The 19,520-nt window shown below is 37.3% G+C and overlaps 2 protein-coding genes across 4 annotated transcripts; both read right to left on the reverse strand.

Annotated features, from left to right (window-relative positions):
• Positions 1–2,030: 2,030 nt before the first annotated feature.
• On the reverse strand, positions 2,031–12,680 carry alg14 (ALG14 UDP-N-acetylglucosaminyltransferase subunit). The gene is made up of 4 exons (XM_028434371.1): positions 12,494–12,680; positions 11,736–11,887; positions 8,341–8,463; positions 2,031–2,469 (listed from the first exon to the last, which is right to left on the reverse strand). The coding sequence occupies exons 1-4, from the start codon at positions 12,666–12,668 to the stop codon at positions 2,239–2,241; spliced, it is 681 nt and encodes a 226-aa protein (XP_028290172.1). The 5' UTR covers positions 12,669–12,680; the 3' UTR covers positions 2,031–2,238.
• A 3,877-nt stretch (positions 12,681–16,557) lies between these two features.
• On the reverse strand, positions 16,558–19,382 carry LOC114454361 (basic proline-rich protein-like). 3 transcript variants are annotated; one of them, XM_028434779.1, is made up of 4 exons: positions 19,192–19,382; positions 17,685–18,092; positions 17,225–17,606; positions 16,558–16,843 (listed from the first exon to the last, which is right to left on the reverse strand). In XM_028434779.1, exons 1-3 carry the CDS (start codon positions 19,220–19,222, stop codon positions 17,416–17,418), a joined length of 630 nt encoding a protein of 209 aa, XP_028290580.1. In that variant the 5' UTR covers positions 19,223–19,382; the 3' UTR covers positions 16,558–16,843; positions 17,225–17,415. The 3 variants fall into 3 exon arrangements, with proteins under 3 accessions (XP_028290580.1, XP_028290578.1, XP_028290579.1); XM_028434777.1 differs by having other exon boundaries at positions 17,225–18,092; XM_028434778.1 differs by lacking the exon at positions 16,558–16,843 and adding an exon at positions 16,926–16,976 and having other exon boundaries at positions 17,225–18,092.
• Positions 19,383–19,520: the final 138 nt, after the last annotated feature.

Consider the following 19,520-nt stretch of genomic DNA (forward strand, 5'->3'; position numbering starts at 1 on the left):
TATATCAGGCTCTGATGAGGTCCTTCATCCACAGACTGTGAGGATGAGGAGCACTGACTCAGTCTGTGCACATCTTCATCCTCCAGCTCCAGATGTGCAGCTCTGATTGTCTATAAATATCTCCAGATGTTACAAAAACTGACTTGTTGAACAAACAATGTCAGACACTTCCTGTTCAATCCTCCATCACGCAACAGGAAACAGAGGAAAATCTCCTCATAGCTGGAATAGTACACACTGATTCCATCAGTCAGTCACTCAGTAGAAACATTAGCATTATAAACATTCGCATTAAAAAGTTAGCATTATAAACACAAGCATTAGAATTTTTAGCATTAGAAGCATTAGTATTAGGAACATTAGCATTAGAAACAGTAGCATTAGAAACTTTAGCATTAGAAACATTAGCATAAGAAATGTTAGTATTAGGAAAATTTGCATTAGAAATATTAGCATTACAAACTTTAGCATTAAAAACATTAGGGTTAGAAACATTGGCATTACAAACATTTGCATTAAAAACAATAGCATTAAAAAGTTAGCATTAAAAATATTACCATTAAAATCTTTAGCATTAGAAACATTAGCATTAGAGACTTTAGTATTCGGAACATTAGCATTAGAAACTTTAGTATTAGGAACATTAGCATTAGAAACATTAGCATTAGGAACATTACCATTAAAAACATTAACATTAGAAACATTAGCATTAAAAACTTTACCATTAAGAACATTATTATTTAAATGTTAGCATTAAAAAAGATAGCATTATAAACATTAGCATTAAAAACTTTCGCATTAGAAACATTAGCATTAGAAACACTGGTATTAGAAACATTAGCATTAAAAACATAAACATTTTAAACATTAGCATTAAAAACACTAACATTAAAACATTAGCATTAAAAACACTAGCATTGGAAACATTAACAGACACTTTAGCATTAAAATGTTAGCATTAAAAACGTTAGCATTAGAAACGTTAGCATTAAAACATTAGCATTAGAAACACTAGCATTGGAAACTTTAGAATTGGAAACATTAACATTAGAAACTTCAGCAATAAAAACATTAGTATTAGAAACAGTTTTAAAGTACCAAAGCAGCCAATGACTTAGCCACATGCTAGCAGCTGCACATCAATGCACGTCTCCCTCCCTCAATGATCAACTCATTCTACACATGTTGAGCTCGCAGGAATAATAGTGGACAGTAGTTAGCATTAGCATGGCATGTCATGCACTGTGCATTGATGTTTACTGTGTCTTCAGGATGTTTCTGAGCTGATCCAGTACCTACCAGAGCTGGGCAATATATGAAGTTTTTTATGTTGGTGATAAAGAAAATGACAATATTACATATAATGATATACAAATTTCATAGCTCATTGTGTATTAAAATACTCATTTTAGGAGTCACTGCTTTCTCTACTTCTCAGAAAAGCATTTAAAGATTAAAGATTAAATCAGGACTGGAAGGAACTCATCCTCTGCATTTAACCAATCCCTGAGGAGCAGTGGGCAGCCATTTTTGCGGCGCCTGGGGAACAGTTCGGGGTTAAGGGACTTGCTCAACATCCCACAGTGACAGCCCAGGTGAGGCTTGAACCCGTAACCCTCCGATTATAAGCCCAGTGTCCTTAACCACTAGGCCACCACTCCTTTTAAAATTTGCTAATGTCTCTAATGCTAATGTTCATAATACTAATGCTTCTAATGCTAAAAATTTAAAAGCGCAGTTAGATGATCACTGAGTGCTGACCTTCATCTACAGAACTCACTCACACGTGCTGTCCCTTAGAGGAAAAAATTGTAAAGTGGCACACGTTGATCAATTGTTCGTTAATAAATGTTTGTGTTACATTTTGCATCAGCAAATACCTCCATTTTCAGAACAAATATTTAAATTTGAGTATAGTACATATTGCCCAGCTCTTTTACTGTACATACACTAGTATCCATCACGTTGTTTACCACATGCTAACAGCTGTAACCAGGATATGAGGGTAGAACCACTGCTGTAAACACACACACGCTGTAAACATCTTTTTATTATTGCTCATGGAATTAATAAAAAACAGTGAGAGGTCAGACTCCGCCCACAGAGGTCAGACGCCGCCCAAAGAGGTCGACGCATCATTAAAAAGTGTTGGACTCCATCAGTGCTTGTTCCCAGCAGCCATTGGTTATGTTCACACAGAGTCACATGATGAAACCATGACACAGTGACTTGTCCTTATTAAACGATCCTCCCCAGGAAGATGGATCGTGGGTATTTGTCCCTGAGACACGCCCACTGCACAAAGAAGTAGTCTGTGATTGGATAGAGGATCTTCCCCGTCAGAGACAGATTCTGAACCCGACAGATGCTCTCCACGTACACCAGCACCACTTTCTTCATTCCCAGGATTCCAAGAAGGAGCGCCGCCACACACAGGGGGACGCACGTCCCTGGACCGTTACACAACACCTGAAACAACACACGCAGAGAGAGACTGAGCACACACTCAGGAAGTTCACACACACATACACACACAACTTCTAACTTAGAGCTTAAAAATAATAATCACGCTAAATATTACCAGCAACACACAAAATAAGAGAAAAATACACAAACAAAATACACAAAATCACGAAAAAAAACACGCGCTAAGAAAGAAAAATACTTACTATTACCAGCAACAGACAAAACAACAACAAAGACAGACTAAATGAGAAAAAAACACACAAGATCACTACAAAATACACAAAAATCACAGAGAAACACACAAAACGAATAACCACACGACACCAAAAACACACACACAGAGTGAGAATAATTTAAATAATACCAACAACACACAAAAACGACAACAAAAATACACAAAATAAGAGCAAATATACTGAATAATAAAAAGAACAAACCAAAAACACAAAATGATGATAGAAATAATCTTGATTAGAACATGAACTGAAAATACAAAGGTCAGTCTTGTTCCCACATCAGGAGGGAGCAGACAGTAAATCATAAAAACTATATCATTAAATCTATTCAGGAGGCACTAAATACTGTTTCATTCACTGTATTTATAAAGTTCGATTATTTAAATTGTGTGTTATCATCATTCATACCATCATTATTCTGGGCAAAATGTGGTAGTCGGACATAAGGGGGGACTTGAGGCAAAAAGAACCACTGACTTAGAGTACACAGAAAATACAGACAATACACAAAATTACAAAAAAAATTACAACAAAAATACAGAAACTATGCAAAACAACAACAAACACACTGTTCCTTTGTTGTTTCCTATGTTAATGCTCTGATTAATTCTAAATGTTCACAACCACAGGTTTTGACACCGTTATCATATTTTATTTGTAAATGAGTTCAGATAATTGTAATATGGAAATTCTATGACAACTGCCAATTACAATTGAATTAAACACAAACCAGAGGGGTATTCCAGATAGTGGGTTATGTTCAAACTCTGAGTATCTCATTACTGAAGGTGAGGTATGTCACCATGGCAACATTCTCCATGAACTGAACCTGCTCGCTGGCAGGTTTTGTCTAAGAAACCCTGGGTTTCTACCTGGCTCCGCCCACCTGAACACCTCTTCTCAACACTTTAATGTACATTGACACTCTTCTGTTCTCTGACACACATTAGTAACATCACACACCACAGACGTGCTCACATCATTACTAATGTTGTCCTGCTTTACTTTTTTTATTTTTGCAAATGGTAATTTTCTTTATAACATTGTGGATGCAGAGCATTACGTGAAAGTCACTGAGAGGTTGATCTGCATTAAAACATCTACTGACGTCTGTAGTGAAGTTCACTGAATACAAACCTGTGGATAATGTAAAGGAGGAGATGTTCATTTAAATAAATACACATTTAAGGCTCAACATTAACTTATAATCACCACATACCGAAAGTTACGGTGGTGCAGCGGGTACGAAGGTGCGCTTGGGAGCGTAGGGTCAGGCGTTTAAATCCAAACTCAGTCATATTTTTTATGATGTGTTTTTTGGACGTCCAGACGACTCTGACGACTACATTACATTAAAAATCAATATTAATGATGCGACGTCAAGCGGCCATTGCTGTCTTTATAGCCACTGTAGAAGGAGGGCTGTACACGTCCTCTACTTACTAGGGCCAATGAAAGTGTAAAACTCCTTGAATACACCTTTTAAATTATAATTACATTTTGAGTGAACTCATCCTTTAGAAACTCTGTAAGTTGATAATTTAAACCATAAGTACAAGTGGAGCTGTCTATGAAAAGTGCTGTAAACATATGCCCAATTTAAGCGACTACAGTCGCTGAAGTGGCGTTCTGTGTGAACACTAGGGATGTCCTGATACAACTTTTTCACTTCCGATATGATACCGAAATTGCAGCCTTACGTAACGGCCGATACCGATAGTGATGCGATACGATATCGGCATGAATCATACATACTGTTGGAGTGTGAACCACTGTCACCTATGGATAGAAGTGCTGGAGTGGAAAATGTTTTCAGAGCGCTTACAGTATATCGGTGATTTTAGATGCAGTCCGATGAAATCAGATTTTTGTTTTCTGGCTGATATTGGACTGATATCAGCCAGTGAACCCCTAGTGAACACAGGCTCATATTCCACAAACACCGGTTTATTTCACCCATCGGGATGAAATAAATCACTCTCTTCCGGGTGGTTGCCATGGTAGTTCGTGTGATCTTTGCTCAATTGATAATGGCTTTTTAGCACGCTCGAGCACGTAAGTAACCCAAGGTTTACATAATCAGGATTGAATGACCCACTTCATTCCAGCTGTAATGGAATCAGATACCCAGAGGGTATTGTGGGGTATGTTGACCTAGAGTTTATGGATAGACTCAGAGTTTGTTGAACCTCCTTTCTGGAATACACCCCTGGTGAACCATGTTACAGTTCTATGTCTGACACATGCGTAGTCATAATTATTAAAATATGTTTCAGATATCACTTCTCTTCAGGATCATTTTACCATTTATAATATAAAATAAATCTATGGATATAGAAAAAAGGCTCAGACACCCACACCAAAAATATTAAAACCAATATTATCATTGATTAGGAAGCCTAACAAGGTAACCAAGAGATGATAAACAAATTTGATGATAGATAATATTTATTAGTGTATTTTACAGCTGATTTAAGACATGGGTCAAACTGACCCGTTAGCATTAGTGATGCTAACAGGAAGCCAAAACAAGAGGAAGGTTAAGCTTTACTAAGGGGTTATTCAGTAATGGTAATTCAATTTAATTGAACTTTAGTAATTGAGAATGTAATTGTGAAATGTAATTGAGCCCAACCCTGGTTCCCAGCCACTAGTTTTACTGGCATTAGATTCTCATGCTGTGGTTGTCTGTGTTCAGAGACTGAAATAAAATCTGCTCTGTTTGTCTCACAGAACAGGAAGTAGTGCTGACCCCCAGACTCTTTAGCCCCTCCCCTTGTTTCCATTAACAATGACTCAATACAACTCCAAGAGAAAGTTACTTTATGATTTTCAGTCTGAGTCACAAAAACTGAGCAGAGCCGTCAGTACGGAGATGTAGTCTATGGACACACACACACACACTGACCATGTGTGTGTGATACAGTGTATGTAGTCCTTTGTATGACTATGAGGGGGAGGGGCTAAAAGCAGGCCTGCAGAAGTCATCACACACACCTCACCTGATGGACTGAGTTCTGTCCAATCAGGAACAACAACTGATGATCAGAGATACCTTTACAAGTGCACACACACGTGTACACTAAGGTTAAGGGTGGAAAAATGCATGTCCAACAGTAAAGGTGAGAGTGTGAGAGCCTCCATAGACCAAACAGCTGATGATGATCATGTGACTTTACCAAACCAATCAAATACATATTTATAAAAGTAAAGCTGGAGTCATGTGACCTGAATCCATTTATTGTCATTATGCGCACGCTTCTAAACACACAATGAAATAGTGGTCGGGGTCTCAGCTTTCAACAAAAAGATATTTGGCAAAAATTAAATTTTTTTTAAGGCATTAATTATCAACAAACTGCATTAAGTCAGGAAATAAAGGCATAAATAGAAAAAAACTACATAAATAGTCACAAAAACTGCATTAAGTCAGAAAAAAATGGCAATAAAAGTCAGAAAAAAAGGCATAAATATTAAAAAATGACAAATAGAAAAAAGGCGTAGTCAGAAAAATATCTGCATAAATAGTAAAAAGCTATATAAAAAACAGCAGAGTCAAAAAACTACATTATGTCAGAAAGAAATGGCAATAAAAGTCAGAAAAAAGTAGTAAAAAGGGAAAAGTAAAAAACAAAAAAAACGACATAAATAGACAAAACAAACAAATGCATGCATAGTCACAAAAAACTGCATTAAGTCAGAAAAAAATCTGTATAAATAGTAAAAAACTGTATTAAGTCAGAAAGAACATACTAAAAAAAAAAAAAAAATAAAAAGTTGCAAACAAAAAAATTGGATAAATATAAAAAAAAGGAATGGTGCGAAAAAAATAATGTATAAATATAATTTAAGTATAAACACAAATAGGAAAATATAAACAATCTTTAAACAAGCATTCCAAAAAGTAAAAGCAGTGTGTGTGTGTGTGTGTGTGTGTGTGTGTGTGCAATCCTTTTAATTTTGAATTTGAACACTATTTCTTGGTTTGGTAATAATTGTACCACTTTAAACCCATTCCAACCTGTGTGGACCAGTGGAGCAGATACTGAACCAAGAACAACTAATGTTGATCTAATTGAGAAATAATAGAACAGATGATTTCATTAACATACGACAGAGTTTCCTTCTAATGGATGGTTTCTAACTGGTGGTTCTGGTTCTGATAGTGGTCTCTACAGCCTGTTTCTCTCCCTTTGCTCACTGTTAGCTTTTAGCTTTTGTTCTGTGTGTAAACAGACCTTCAGGATGTTGATGCTGGTTTACACAGCTGTCCAGTACAAACATCTGCAAAGTTCAAACATCTGCCCAGTAACAGGGTCACAGCAGCAGTGAGAGGTGAGCACAGCTGGCGCTCCAGATGTAGAACATCAGAAGAACCTCAGGATGGAGGAACTTCTGAGAGCGGTCAGTGGTCAAATCGATCGTTTTAAGAACTTTGAACCTAAACTCTAAATAAGTCAAACATTACATCATCCTACAGTTTACTGAGAGAACACAGAGCCATCAGATCACATCAACATGCCCTTCTACACAAAGAGTAGGACCATAGATATGAGCGAAAAAAAACTAAAATACAGACTTTAGAATATGGCCTTATGGGAGCAGGTGATGATGATGGAGCAGTTTCTATTTGTTCCTAATCCACTGTGTCACTACAGACACACCGGTGCGTCACATGATCGTTTTAAAGAGCCAATAGCGGCAAAGCGCAGTGTCTCAAACTACAAACCAGTTTTTAAATTATGTTGATAGGCCAAATAAAAGTGGAAATATGAGGGGAAAATGTGTTTTTCCGTGACATTTTCTTGCGCGTTCAGTGCACGCTTTGTGCATGACGACCGGTGAGGAGTGCTTCTAAAGCAAGGCGCAAGTATTGTAGAGCAAAAAAAAAACCAACGCTGAAACGTGACACTATAGCTTCTTTCTATTGGTTAAGAAAAAGAACCCCATCGTCTAATCAAAATTTCACATGAAGCGGCCATTTTGTTGCCAGGCGAAAGGTAAACAAAAAGAGACAGACAAACAGAGACAGAGAAAGAGAGGAGGAGTTGAGAGATTTGATAGAACAGCGATTATTACTGTTAGTGTCTAGTATATTAGTTTTTTGTTTTATATCAACACAATGAGGCACAAATAATTTGCCTTTCCCTGTATTTGTGAGTCACACTTTTGTAAATAGTTGTACAAAATCACCTGAGACATTGCTTCCATTTCACTGTAAATAGCTATATATAACTGTGTTGCTTGATTCATCTGTATATAAGTTTTTGAAACATATAGTTTAGATTTGCTATACAAGCAATAAAAATGATTCGTTAAAAATGTTAGTGACTTTTACAGTAAAAAAAATCTAACTTTCTCCCACTCAAATTTGAGTTTTTATAGTGGTTTTAGATCCACTGTGTTAATACAGTGTGCCATATTATAGATAATACTTCAGAGTCACATTTGTGAAGTTCTCCTAAAAAAAAAAAAGATACCAAACAAGGCAAGGTTTATGGATTTCCTTATATGAAATATAAAGATAAAATCAAACGCAGTGAAAAAAACAGGAGGATTAAGCGACTTCGTTAAAGACGTTGTCCATGTATTCATTAGATAAACTAAGGATTATAGAGAACATCTGATCTTCACTCACCACATCAGGACGTAGTCTGAAGACCAGAGGTATAGAGAACCGTAGAGCTCTGAGTGTAGAGAAGATAGAAGAACTCCACGACTGGAGAACCTCACGACTACGAGGAATCCTGTGGATGAAGAACTGGACACACGGACACGTGTCAGAGGATTCAGAATAGAAACTATACATGAACTCTCTTATCATCATACCAAAGCATGATTCAGGACAAAGAAGCAGAACATTACCACATTAGAGTAGTTACTACATATTTGGTGTATTTTTTATGCATTTAAATCTGTTTTTTAACTAAAAAAATGCAATTGGACGGAATATTGAGGTGTCACATTATTGACCAAAACTTGTGCAAACTGTATTTTAAGACTACAACGTAAAAGAAAATCTAAAAATAAAGTTGGATGAAAAAGTAACTAAACAATGAACTCTTGACTTCTTCCAGTGTTGTCTTTATTAATCATTACTGCTGATTCAAAAACACCAGCTTATAAAGATACACTGAATCTCCACACCGTAGAAAAATCCATAAACAAGTTGCATATTAGAGCTGACAGGAACGTAACAATATAAAAAAAATTCAAAAGTGCACAAAATAAAATCAAGCAAAAGTATAAAAGCCCTTTCAAAAGTTTTACGTTACAGAAATGAGAATTAATAATAATAATAATAAACAGTTAGATTGGTTTGTTGTTTGTTTTCATTCTTTATAATTATTTGTGATGCTGTCTCACACTTTTACAGTCACATTGTTTGACATTTCTTACAATTTTGTTACTCTTCATTGACATGTTTTGCCATATTTCATATTGTATAGTAGTTAACTATTTAGTTACAACCCTAGAGCTGAGAGATTAATCATTTAAGTTAAAATACTTTTGAAAAATACTTCAGGAGGTTTTTTTTAAACACTGCCAAACCTTCTCGTTGTCTCTAACCTCACGATAAAAGAGAAAAACCCTGCAGCAGATGCTGTGTTGCCAGGTTGGGTTTGGGGTTGCCAGTATTATCCCTTTCGTTCATTGGAAAACTCATTTCATGCTCCTGATTTCATCTGTTTAAGCTCCTTTAGATCCTCAGGTTTATAATGATTCACCTCAACACTCTGTGATCCACTGGTTCTGTCTGAATCTATTCCTCCATCCTAACAGCAGCAGTAGCACACATTAATGACTATTTTCTCTGTTTTCCATCTCCAGTCCAGTGTAGTGTGAATCATTCCCAGTAGAACTCAGTGATGGGAATAACAGGAGGATGAAGAATAGATCTGATGTTCTCGTGTTTCATCACTCATGGATGTTACTGGAGAAAGCTGCTGGCGCCCCCTGCTGGACACATTCACGATATATATATATATATATATATTTCTGTCCAATGGTCAGAGGTGGGCATTTTTTGTCCAAAAGGTGTTTGTTTGATGGAAGGGTCACGTGATCAGCATTTAGAATAATGACCAATCTGAAAATTAACACAGGAAACAACAAAAGCTTTTTAGAGTAATTGTGTGTATTTTTCTGTCATTCTGTGAATGTTTGTTTATTATGTGTATTTATGTTGTGATTTAGTGTGTTATTCCAGAAAAACTTGTGTCTTTTGGAGTCATATTGTGTATTTGTGTTGTGACTTTGCATTTTTTGAAAACATTTTTGTGTTGTTGTGTTTGTTTCTAGACTGTGGGTTTGCGGAGTAATTTTGTGTGTGTTTTACTTGTCTTTTTGTGTACTTTTGTTGTCATTTTGTATTATTTGGAGTCTTTCGGTGTATTTCTGTTGTTGTTCTGTTCAGTTTTGTAGTAGTTTTGTGTGTTTCTGGAGTATTTTCTGTTGTTTTCCTGTCTTCCACTGTATTTTTCTGTAGTATAATTTTTTTAAAGTATGTTTTTGCTGTTGTTTTGTCGATTGTTCCATTTTCCCATGCCTGCATGACGGCCTACAGGAGCTGAATGGATGTTTGCTGATTAGAATCAGTCAAACACGAAGAATTAGAATCAAGTTTCCAAATGCACGGTAATGATGAAACTTGACAGACCATGATCCTCCTCACTGGGATTAATGGAATCCTGGTTAAATTCAGGCTATAATGCAGGGTTGTCAAACTCATTTTAGTTCAGGGGCCAAATACGGTGCAGTTTGACCTCTAGTGGGCCACAGATTTTATGCTGAAAAACAATTAATTTCAACATTAGTGTGCCCTAGTTCAGTTGTTCTCAACCTTTTCACCCCCAACCCCCACAATAAAGGTTCCAGAGAGCAGGGATCCCCACTGTAGCTGAAGGTGGTTGAACACAGACATGAACATTGAAGAACAGTCATGTGGAGACAGGGTCATCTATAAGGGGGGATAAAGGGGAGAGATTTTTGGGGTCCATCCATAAAGTCAGCAAAATGATGGTCCATTGTTTATGAATCTGTGATAACCACATTTATTTATTCATCTGAATATTATCCACTGTTATCCAGGAAAATTATTATTATAATAATCATCTTAAAGATGAAAATACATGTTTTAATCACAAATAAAATGGATTCAAAGTAACCAAAAATGGTGGAAAAGGTGGTGAAATGAGATTTTAAAAACCACAGAAATTGGTTAAAAGTTGTAAATTAGAGTGGACAAAAACAGATGGAAAAAGTTTTTAAAAAAGTTCAAAGTGTCAATATTGGAATAATTAGTTTAAACTGGCAAATAATGGGCATGACAAATTGTAAATGTGGTTAAATTGTCGAAATAATCATGAATAATGGTGAAAAGAGGTTAAAAGTGACAATAATGGGTCAACATATGTGACATTAGGTCGAAAAGTGGTGGAAAATGTTTATAAGTGCTGAACATGTTTTGAAAGTGGGAACAATGTGCAGAATAGGCATTGGAATGTAATGTAGAAGTGTCAGAAATGGGAGTAAAATAGCAACAATGCATTAAAAGGAGCAAAAATATGTCAAAAATAAGTGATGAAAGTAGGTTCAAATATGTAAAGTTTGTAGTTGCAGAAAATTGTAAAAAACAAGCAAAAATGGGCTGAAATTGTTCAGAAAATATTCTCCCAGTGTCTCACGACCCCAAATAAGATCCTAAGCCCAAGGTTAAGAACCCCTGCACGAGTTTGAACTTCTACGTATAGATAAAATACTAAATATGTAAGAAACTGACAATATCCAAGCAAAAGGTGACAGATATCAGTCTCGACAGGATCTACACTTTAAATTTCCTTGATTTTAAGACCATTATCTAATTCATTAAGGGAAATATTACATCATAATTAAAGGACTTTGTATGAATTGTGAGTTTTTCCCAACATTTTAACATTAAAATGACTGCAATCATGTGATAAATTGATCAAGGCTTCACACTAGTGATGGTGAGATGAAGGTGAAGTAGACCCAGAGTTCTGTGTGTAGTACCTGATCCTCAGAGTTCTCCTGACGTCTGCTTCTCTCAGAGCTACAGATCTTATCTTCACTCATCCTGTCAGTGTCAGCGATGACGTAGTGTCGAGGTGAGTAGGATGGAGACAGACTGTCCATCAGCCTCAGCATCTCAGAGGTGTGACCACCTGGAACACACAGAGGTCAGAGGTCATCACACCATGGAACAATCCTCTGATAATGTATAAAAAAAATAGATGTTTTGTAGTTTTCTTAATGCAGTTCTTTATTATTATTATTATTACATGTATTCTGTTTGTATATAAACTAAATTTGCTTTATAATTTATTCTATGCAGTTTATTATTATTACATGTATTCTGTTTGTATAAAAACTATATATAATTTATTCTATGCAGTTTATTATTATTACATGTATTCTGTTTGGATAAAGTTAAAGCACATGTTGGAATATACTTTTTAAGAATGTATTCTTCCTTTCACTAATTTCCCATTGCAATCTGAGTGACAATCACGTGGTTTATAAACAGTACGGTCCACTATCATCATCATCATCAGCAGCAGCAGCGTGTTAGCATCTGATGCTAAGGAAGTTAGCTGCTATTAGAGACCGAACGTAGTCCAGTAACAGCTTCTAAAGACTCCACAAGTCTTAAGTATGTAGTTCAGTCAGTGAACTCATCATTAGTTTATCGACACAGACACAGTCAGTGCATGTTGACAGTATAACAGTAAACACCGGGTCCGTGAACGCATCTCCAGCAGCTCTAATACCTGATCCAGCTACGACCAGAACTGACACCGACACCGACCCTGTGTCCGTGGACCTCCTCCTCCTCCTCTGCTGCTGTAGCCTCGACCCGGCCCTCAGCACCAGGCTGACCCGCACCAACACCACCAGAACCAGCGCTAACAACCCCCCTAAGCCCACGAGCAACAGCCCCACCATGGTGTTCTCAGCCCGGTGTCACGCATGCGCATATATGCTCATAAGAAATCTCAGTACGAGGTAAACTCAGTCCGTGACACCGGCTGTAACAGGGAGGGAGCCCCCTGCTGGAGGAGTGAGGCACTGCACTTTGGTAATCAGAATCAGAATTCCTTTATTAATCCCAGGGGGAAATTGTTTATGTTACAGCCACAGAAAATAATCACAAATAAAAGAATGAAAAGTTTAACAAAGATGAAAGACAGAATAAACGTTAAATAAGTGTATAATTAAGGACTGTGAACAAATAGGGATCAGATACACACACATTACAGTCGTAGAAACTAAAGTAGGATAGATAATAATCATAAAAAGAATAAGAATAAGAATAAGAATAAGAACAAGAATAAGAATAAGAACAAGAATAAGAATAATAATAACAATAAGAAGAAGAATAATATACAAATACGATTCAGATATTTACAACAATCAAGCTGTGAGGTTACAGTGATAAATTATACAGTTTGATCACCACAGGCACGAATGATTTCCTGTGGCATTCTGTGGAGCACCGTGGTGGGATCAGCCTGGTGCTAAAGGTTCTAAAGGGGCTAAAGGTGCTGAAGGTGCTGCTGGGACTGACCAGCACATCATGGAGTGGGTGGGACTCACTGACTAAGATGGATTTCACCTTGGACAGGCTCCTCCTCTCTGTCACCACTATCAGAGTCCAGTTTAATCCCCACAACATCACTGGCCTTGTGGATGAGTCTGTTGGCGTCTGTGACCCTCAGTCTGCTCCCTCAGCAAACAACAGCGTAGAAGATCACACTCACCACCACTGACTCATAAAACATCCTCAGCATTTTTCTACAGATGTTGAAGGACCTCAGCTATCTCAGAAAATAGAGGCGGCTTTGGCCCTTCCTGTAGAGGGAGTCAGTGTTCCTCCCCCAGTCCAGTTTATTGTCCATCACTACTCCCATCAAAACATGTGAACATCTACAGAACAACATTACATACCAGAGTCTTCTGTTAAGAAATAATTCTTTTTTTTTTCTTTAATTATTAGTTCATGTGATGTCTACATCACAATTACATTGGTTAAGACCCTGATGTATTGATTTAAGTGTGTTAGCACATGTGCTAATTTGCAACACCTGTTCACGGGAGGCTTTTAAAGGGTTACAAGTGCACTGTAGCCATTGTTTGTGTCCTTTGTTGAAAGCATTGTCACTAGTCTCTCATTTTAGATAAGTGTTATTTTTTAATACTATTGTTTTCCATGTCCTTTATTATTATATCTTTTCCTTCTTGTTAACTCCTCCTACACCGTTTGTCCGTCTTTGACAATCAAGATATCAAACCGATCAGAAAATTCTCGCCATGTATGCTGTCGCTTTTATAATTTGTAACTTTTCAACTTTTTGAGTTATTTCTCGTGGAACTTTTTGCTCCCATCCACTTACATTAAAAGTTCCAACATTTTTTCCCCTTGCTGGAACTTTTAACCACTTCATCGTCGGCCACATGTAACTGATCCAAACCATTCAACCTTTCACATGTTCAGCTACTACCTCCAACCCATTACAACTTCTTTCAACCTTTTCAACCCATTTCAACTTTTTCAACCCATTTCCACCATTCAAACTTTGAAAATCTACTCTTCATCATCACCCCTCCTCTTCATCACCAGTCCTCTTCTTGTTAGGAGTTTGCAGGTTCTCATTTCACACTAACAACTTAGATCTTTAATTGCTCAGTCATTTTTTTTAATGGATTTCAACCATTCAAACTTTGACATGTTCAACTGTTGGTTCACTCTCAGCTCATACTGGGATTTTAACACATAATACTGTGTGAACTGGACTTCAAACTGGTTTTCAACTCATTTCAGCTTTTTTTCAAATTGCGGTGCGACGCGGGCAAGCACCAGCATCCTCACTTGCATTTTCTTCAAGAAATGCAAATATTCTGGTTGCGTTTGTTTTGAGTCGTTTTATGTGTTTTTTTGTTGTTGTCATTTTGTGTATTTTTCTGTTATTTTTGTAGTCGTTTTGTATGCTTTGACCTTCGCGCAAGGTCATATTGAAGGTCAAAGTCAGTCGTTTGTTTTTCCTGCTTTATAAAACTTGTCAACAAATCCAGATACAGGTTGTTTTTTTTTTTGCCAATTGTTAATTGCAAAATACGCATTTGCCTTGCAAATACAGGTCTTGTTTAGGTTAAACTTATTTTTGTAGTCATTTTGTGTATTTCTGTTTTGTTTTGTTTTTTTGTGATTTTGTTTGTCTTTGGAGTGGGTTGATTGGCTGATTTTTGTCGTCATTTTGTGAATTTTTGTTGTCCTTTTTTAAATTTTTTAGTCATTTTGTGTAATTTTGTGTTGCTGTGGTTTAAGTTATTTTGTAGAGTTACTTTGGGTCCGCACAAATTTGGACTGAAGGCCACATGTGGCCCCTGAGCCACAAGTTGCCCTTGTCGGTGTTAGAAGCACTGTGGATTTTTTTTTTATTTGACACTTTGGCAAACTTTCAATTAAGAAAAGTATATATAGTATTTCTCTCGCTGATGAGGTTCCTGTGTTTTTAAAATGAGACCCAAACAATTTTTTTTTTTTACAGAATCACTGCAAACCTTTGAGGATATAATGAGTTCTGCTGTCACCTAGTGCATTTCATGAAACCTACCAACGTACCTTTTTGTGGCACAGAAAAAATGAGTTACTGCGTATGAAATAAATCCTGAAATAGAAAAAATCCGACACAAAGTCAAACATGATAAATCAATAACATTTTGGGCTCATTTAAAGTAAAAAGAAGCAAAACGGTGAGCACAAGTTCAAATTCTTAGTTTAAACTACATTAAACCGTGCAAAGTTATTAAAAAATAAAATACCAAGACTAAAAGTAAATAATTATTTTTTTAACAATCTAAACAGAACAAGAAACAAGCCTTTAGTGCCATGTTTTAAACCAACTAAATTATTTTAAACAAGCTAACAATTAACATTCTGAAGGGCTAAAATGTCTTGATTATTTGAAATTATATTTAAAAAAAATACAGTAAAAAATAATTACTCCCAATAGATTTGTTTCTGCTTTTGGTATTCGTTTGTTTATTAGTTTTTTTTCTGTAAGAGCCCTTGAAACAACAAATAAGACAAAAAATAAAACATCCTATAGTAGAAGGAATATGAACATATATATATAAATAAAACATCAGGGTTCTCACCATGAATTGTTCACAGCATTGGGTAACATTTTGAAATGTACAACTCTTTGAGGGCCAAATTTAGTGAAATAAAGCTTAGTTACTGCCTCACTTTAAAGCCTAAAGTTATTTGTTAGTATAAGGGTTAGAATCATATAAGTTTCTATCTCCTCCTACTCCTTTTTGAACATGTACAGGCTTCACGTTCAGGATTTTAATCATTTATTCTCACTTTGCTTTGTTTGATTGTTTTCTAAATTACTATTATTAGCATTTTCATTGTAGTAGATACACTGCTGTTGTATTTATGTTCAAAATTAAATTAAATCAAATGAAATGAGGGTTCATGGATGAATGTAGTTAGAGTTAAGCCTGGTATACGTACTCCACTAATAAATACTCACACTGTATAGACAAGAAATTACATTTTATTATACTGTACAATATATATGTATGTAGTTATGCTTCACACATAACTACACACAAGAACGAGTGCATTCATTTATAAACCATTACATGTGTGCAGATGTCCATGTCACACCTACTGGGAGAGCACTGGGAACCATTAGATTGTAAATGATCAATAAATCAACATGAACCATGACAAAAACCTGGTGTAAAATAATAATAGTCATAGTCATAATAATAATACATTTGCAATTTATTGACAGAAATTGGCTCAATTTAAACTAAAAAAATGCATGAAATTTGGGTTGGGATGTATGCATCATACTGTTGAGAAAAGGAAAAATCTAAATGTCATATTCCATAAATCATCTTCTCCATGTGTGAGCTGTGTCAGTCTGTACGAAGAACTGATGAAGAAACATCCCAGTGATGAAGATGAGCTTGGATTCTGATGGAAAGTGAGTTGAAAGTTCAACAGTTTTTTGTATAAAGTTGAAACCAAAGCAGTCTGTGTAAACACTGCAGTGCTGGTGACGAACAGCTGGAACAGTCTGATTCTCCTCTGAAGCAAAACTCTGCAATCAAACAAGACAATTCACAGTCATTAGTATCAAAATCATCTTTATTTTACATTAAACATGTTCAGATTCTTTCTGTGTTGCTTTCTGCTGATGTTTCCTCCTCAGGCAGCTGTGGATGCTGGTTCTCCTGTTTAACATTTTACAAGCATTATTATTAAAGTCAAGTTTATTTTTACAGTAAACGTGTGTTCAGTATTTTTGCTTGCATTGTTTTGGTTGATAAAGTCTCCTCCTGTCCTCACTTGCTGGGATTAAAAAGGTTATCTCTAATTCATAACTCAACATATCATACATGTTTCCATAACAGTGACAGGACAACCACTCCGACTGTGGCCTGTCATAAAGAAACCAAAAATGACTCCTGAGAATACTCACCTTCATCTTCAGAGTCACTGGAGGCTGAGGAAGCAGACTACTCAGGGGTCTCCCAGCCAGGGGTCACCTCATAGAAGTAAAACGCAGTCCACTCAGGAAGGTCCTCCTCAGGGGCTTCTGTGTCTTCTGGTTCTTCAAGGTCTTCTGCTGCTTCTGGAGTCAACTACCAGGTCGGGACCAAACCCGGAGGTTCAGGCCCAGAATGGGACCAAACCCGGAGGTTCGGCCGAGGCTGGGACCAAACCCGGAGGTTCGGCCGAGGCTGGGACCAAACCCGGAGGCTCGGCCCAGGCTGGGACCAAACCCGGAGGCTCGGCCCAGGCTGGGACCAAACCCGGAGGTTCAGGCAAACCTGGGACCAAACCCGGAGGTCCGGCCCAGGCTGGGACCAAACCCGGAGGTTCGGCCCATGCTGGAGGTTCGGCCCATGCTGGGACCAAACCCGGAGGTTCAGGCAAACCTGGGACCAAACCCGGAGGTCCGGCCCAGGCCGGGACCAAACCCGGAGGTTCGGCCCATGCTGGAGGTTCGGCCCATGCTGGAGGTTCGGCCCATGCTGGGACCAAACCCGGAGGTTCAGGCAAACCTGGGACCAAACCCGGAGGTCCGGCCCAGGCCGGGACCAAACCCGGAGGCTCGGCCCAGGCCGGGACCAAACCCGGAGGCTCGGCCCAGGCCGGGACCATACCCGGAGGCTCGGCCCAGGCCGGGACCATACCCGGAGGCTCGGCCCAGGCCGGGACCATACCCGGAGGTTCGGCCCAGGCCGGGACCATACCCGGAGGTGCAGGCAAACCTGGGACCAAAGCTGGAGGTCCGGCCCAGCTCGGGACCCAACCTTGAGTTCCAGCCCTGTCAGGGAAAAAACCTAAAATAAAAAGGTAATTTAATGAATAAAGAAATAGGTTAGTATACAGTGATTTAAAATAATAATTTCATCACATTATGAATGTCAAATCTTTAAAGCACTTTTTCAACTGAAATATATTTGGACATTCATTTAATTGTATATTTAAACCATTCTACAGCCTCCCGGTACCCCCCCCCCCCTCTCGAATATAGTTCAGCTTACTCTGCCTTATGGAGGCTGGTGACGGTCACAATTAAACAATATAACAAAACAGTTTTTACTGTATGAATAATCAATTTGTGCAGTGATCGCTGTATCTCACTCAACATGTACAGCACTGCTTTATTTTTACAAAAGTTATATATTTATTAATTAATGTGAAATGGACAACACAGTCAACACTTGTTAACAAGAGGCTTATAAATACAAATAATAATTATTGGAAGTATTGTAATCTACTGGTAGTTTCCTCCAACCTCCACACAGTCATTTATACACGTAAGGACTATTGAACAGTTGAGTACAGTAAGTTATGAGCCAAAATACGCCATTTAAACTTATATCAGGAGAAATCCCTCTATATTAAGAAACTAATCAATGTGTAAAATTAAGGATGTGCAAAGTAAACAGATTTTACTAGCATTATTAAAATTAATCAGATAAATATTCAAACACAAACAATGCAAACTACATTTCACCCAGTCTAACTGAACATCACTGGCTGCTAAAAATAAACAAAAACACACACACAAAAAAAAAAAAAAAACAATCAATTTTCTAATATTTATAAAGTATGAAATAAAATACACATTTCTAATCAAATCTACCTGCAGCCCAAACGCTCACTTCAGAGTAAAATTGTCACTAAATCTATCAGCATTTCTTAATTTTCATTGAGTTAACACAATTTTCTGTTCGCATATACATGTTTATTTTTAATTATTCGACCGTTTTTAAACCTAAACCTGTGTAAAGTTTAAACCAAACGTCTCAGGCCACAAACCTAATTTAAAGACACAAACCTGACGATTAAATGATACAATGTTTAGGCTCCATCATGTTTAATGCTAATGATTAAAGTAGGTTTATCAGATGAGAATAATTCAACATGACTTACACTCTGGACAATCTGCCATGCGTGGCCCCATGGTCTCCTGGCCTTAACTTCTCCTCTGGTTTGAAGTCTTTATCTGTCTGGTACTTGTCCGGTTCTGGTTCCGGTTCTTTAGAAGTCTCTAAAGAGACTTTTCTGTGGGTCTGGTAATATTTTTCTCTGCTCAAAGCTCTCAACACGTCTGTCTCCGTCTCTCGCTGTTCGCAGACTAACTGAACGTCAGCAGGTGATTTTAAATAACGCCTCCTCCTTGTGGCGTTCAAGGACACACGTACAAAATGTCAAAAAGTATCAAGATACACGAATATTTTTTTTTTTTTATGTGTATACAT

Source organism: Gouania willdenowi, chromosome 20 (assembly GCF_900634775.1).
Source record: "Gouania willdenowi chromosome 20, fGouWil2.1, whole genome shotgun sequence".
NCBI classification, from domain to species: domain Eukaryota; kingdom Metazoa; phylum Chordata; class Actinopteri; order Blenniiformes; family Gobiesocidae; genus Gouania; species Gouania willdenowi.

Coding starts and splice junctions, on each gene's coding strand:
- LOC114454361 (XM_028434777.1), bottom strand. CDS start 19,222: ATGGGGCCACGCATGGCAGATTGTCCAGAGT. Junction 18,093..19,191: donor CATGGCAGATTGTCCAGAGT/GTAAGTCATGTT, acceptor TTTTTATTTTAG/GTTTTTTCCCTGACAGGGCT.
- alg14 (XM_028434371.1), bottom strand. CDS start 12,668: ATGGTGGGGCTGTTGCTCGTGGGCTTAGGGGGGTTGTTAGCGCTGGTT. Junction 11,888..12,493: donor TCTGGTCGTAGCTGGATCAG/GTATTAGAGCTG, acceptor TGTGTGTTCCAG/GTGGTCACACCTCTGAGATG. Junction 2,470..8,340: donor TCAGACTACGTCCTGATGTG/GTGAGTGAAGAT, acceptor GTGTTGTTTCAG/GTGTTGTGTAACGGTCCAGG.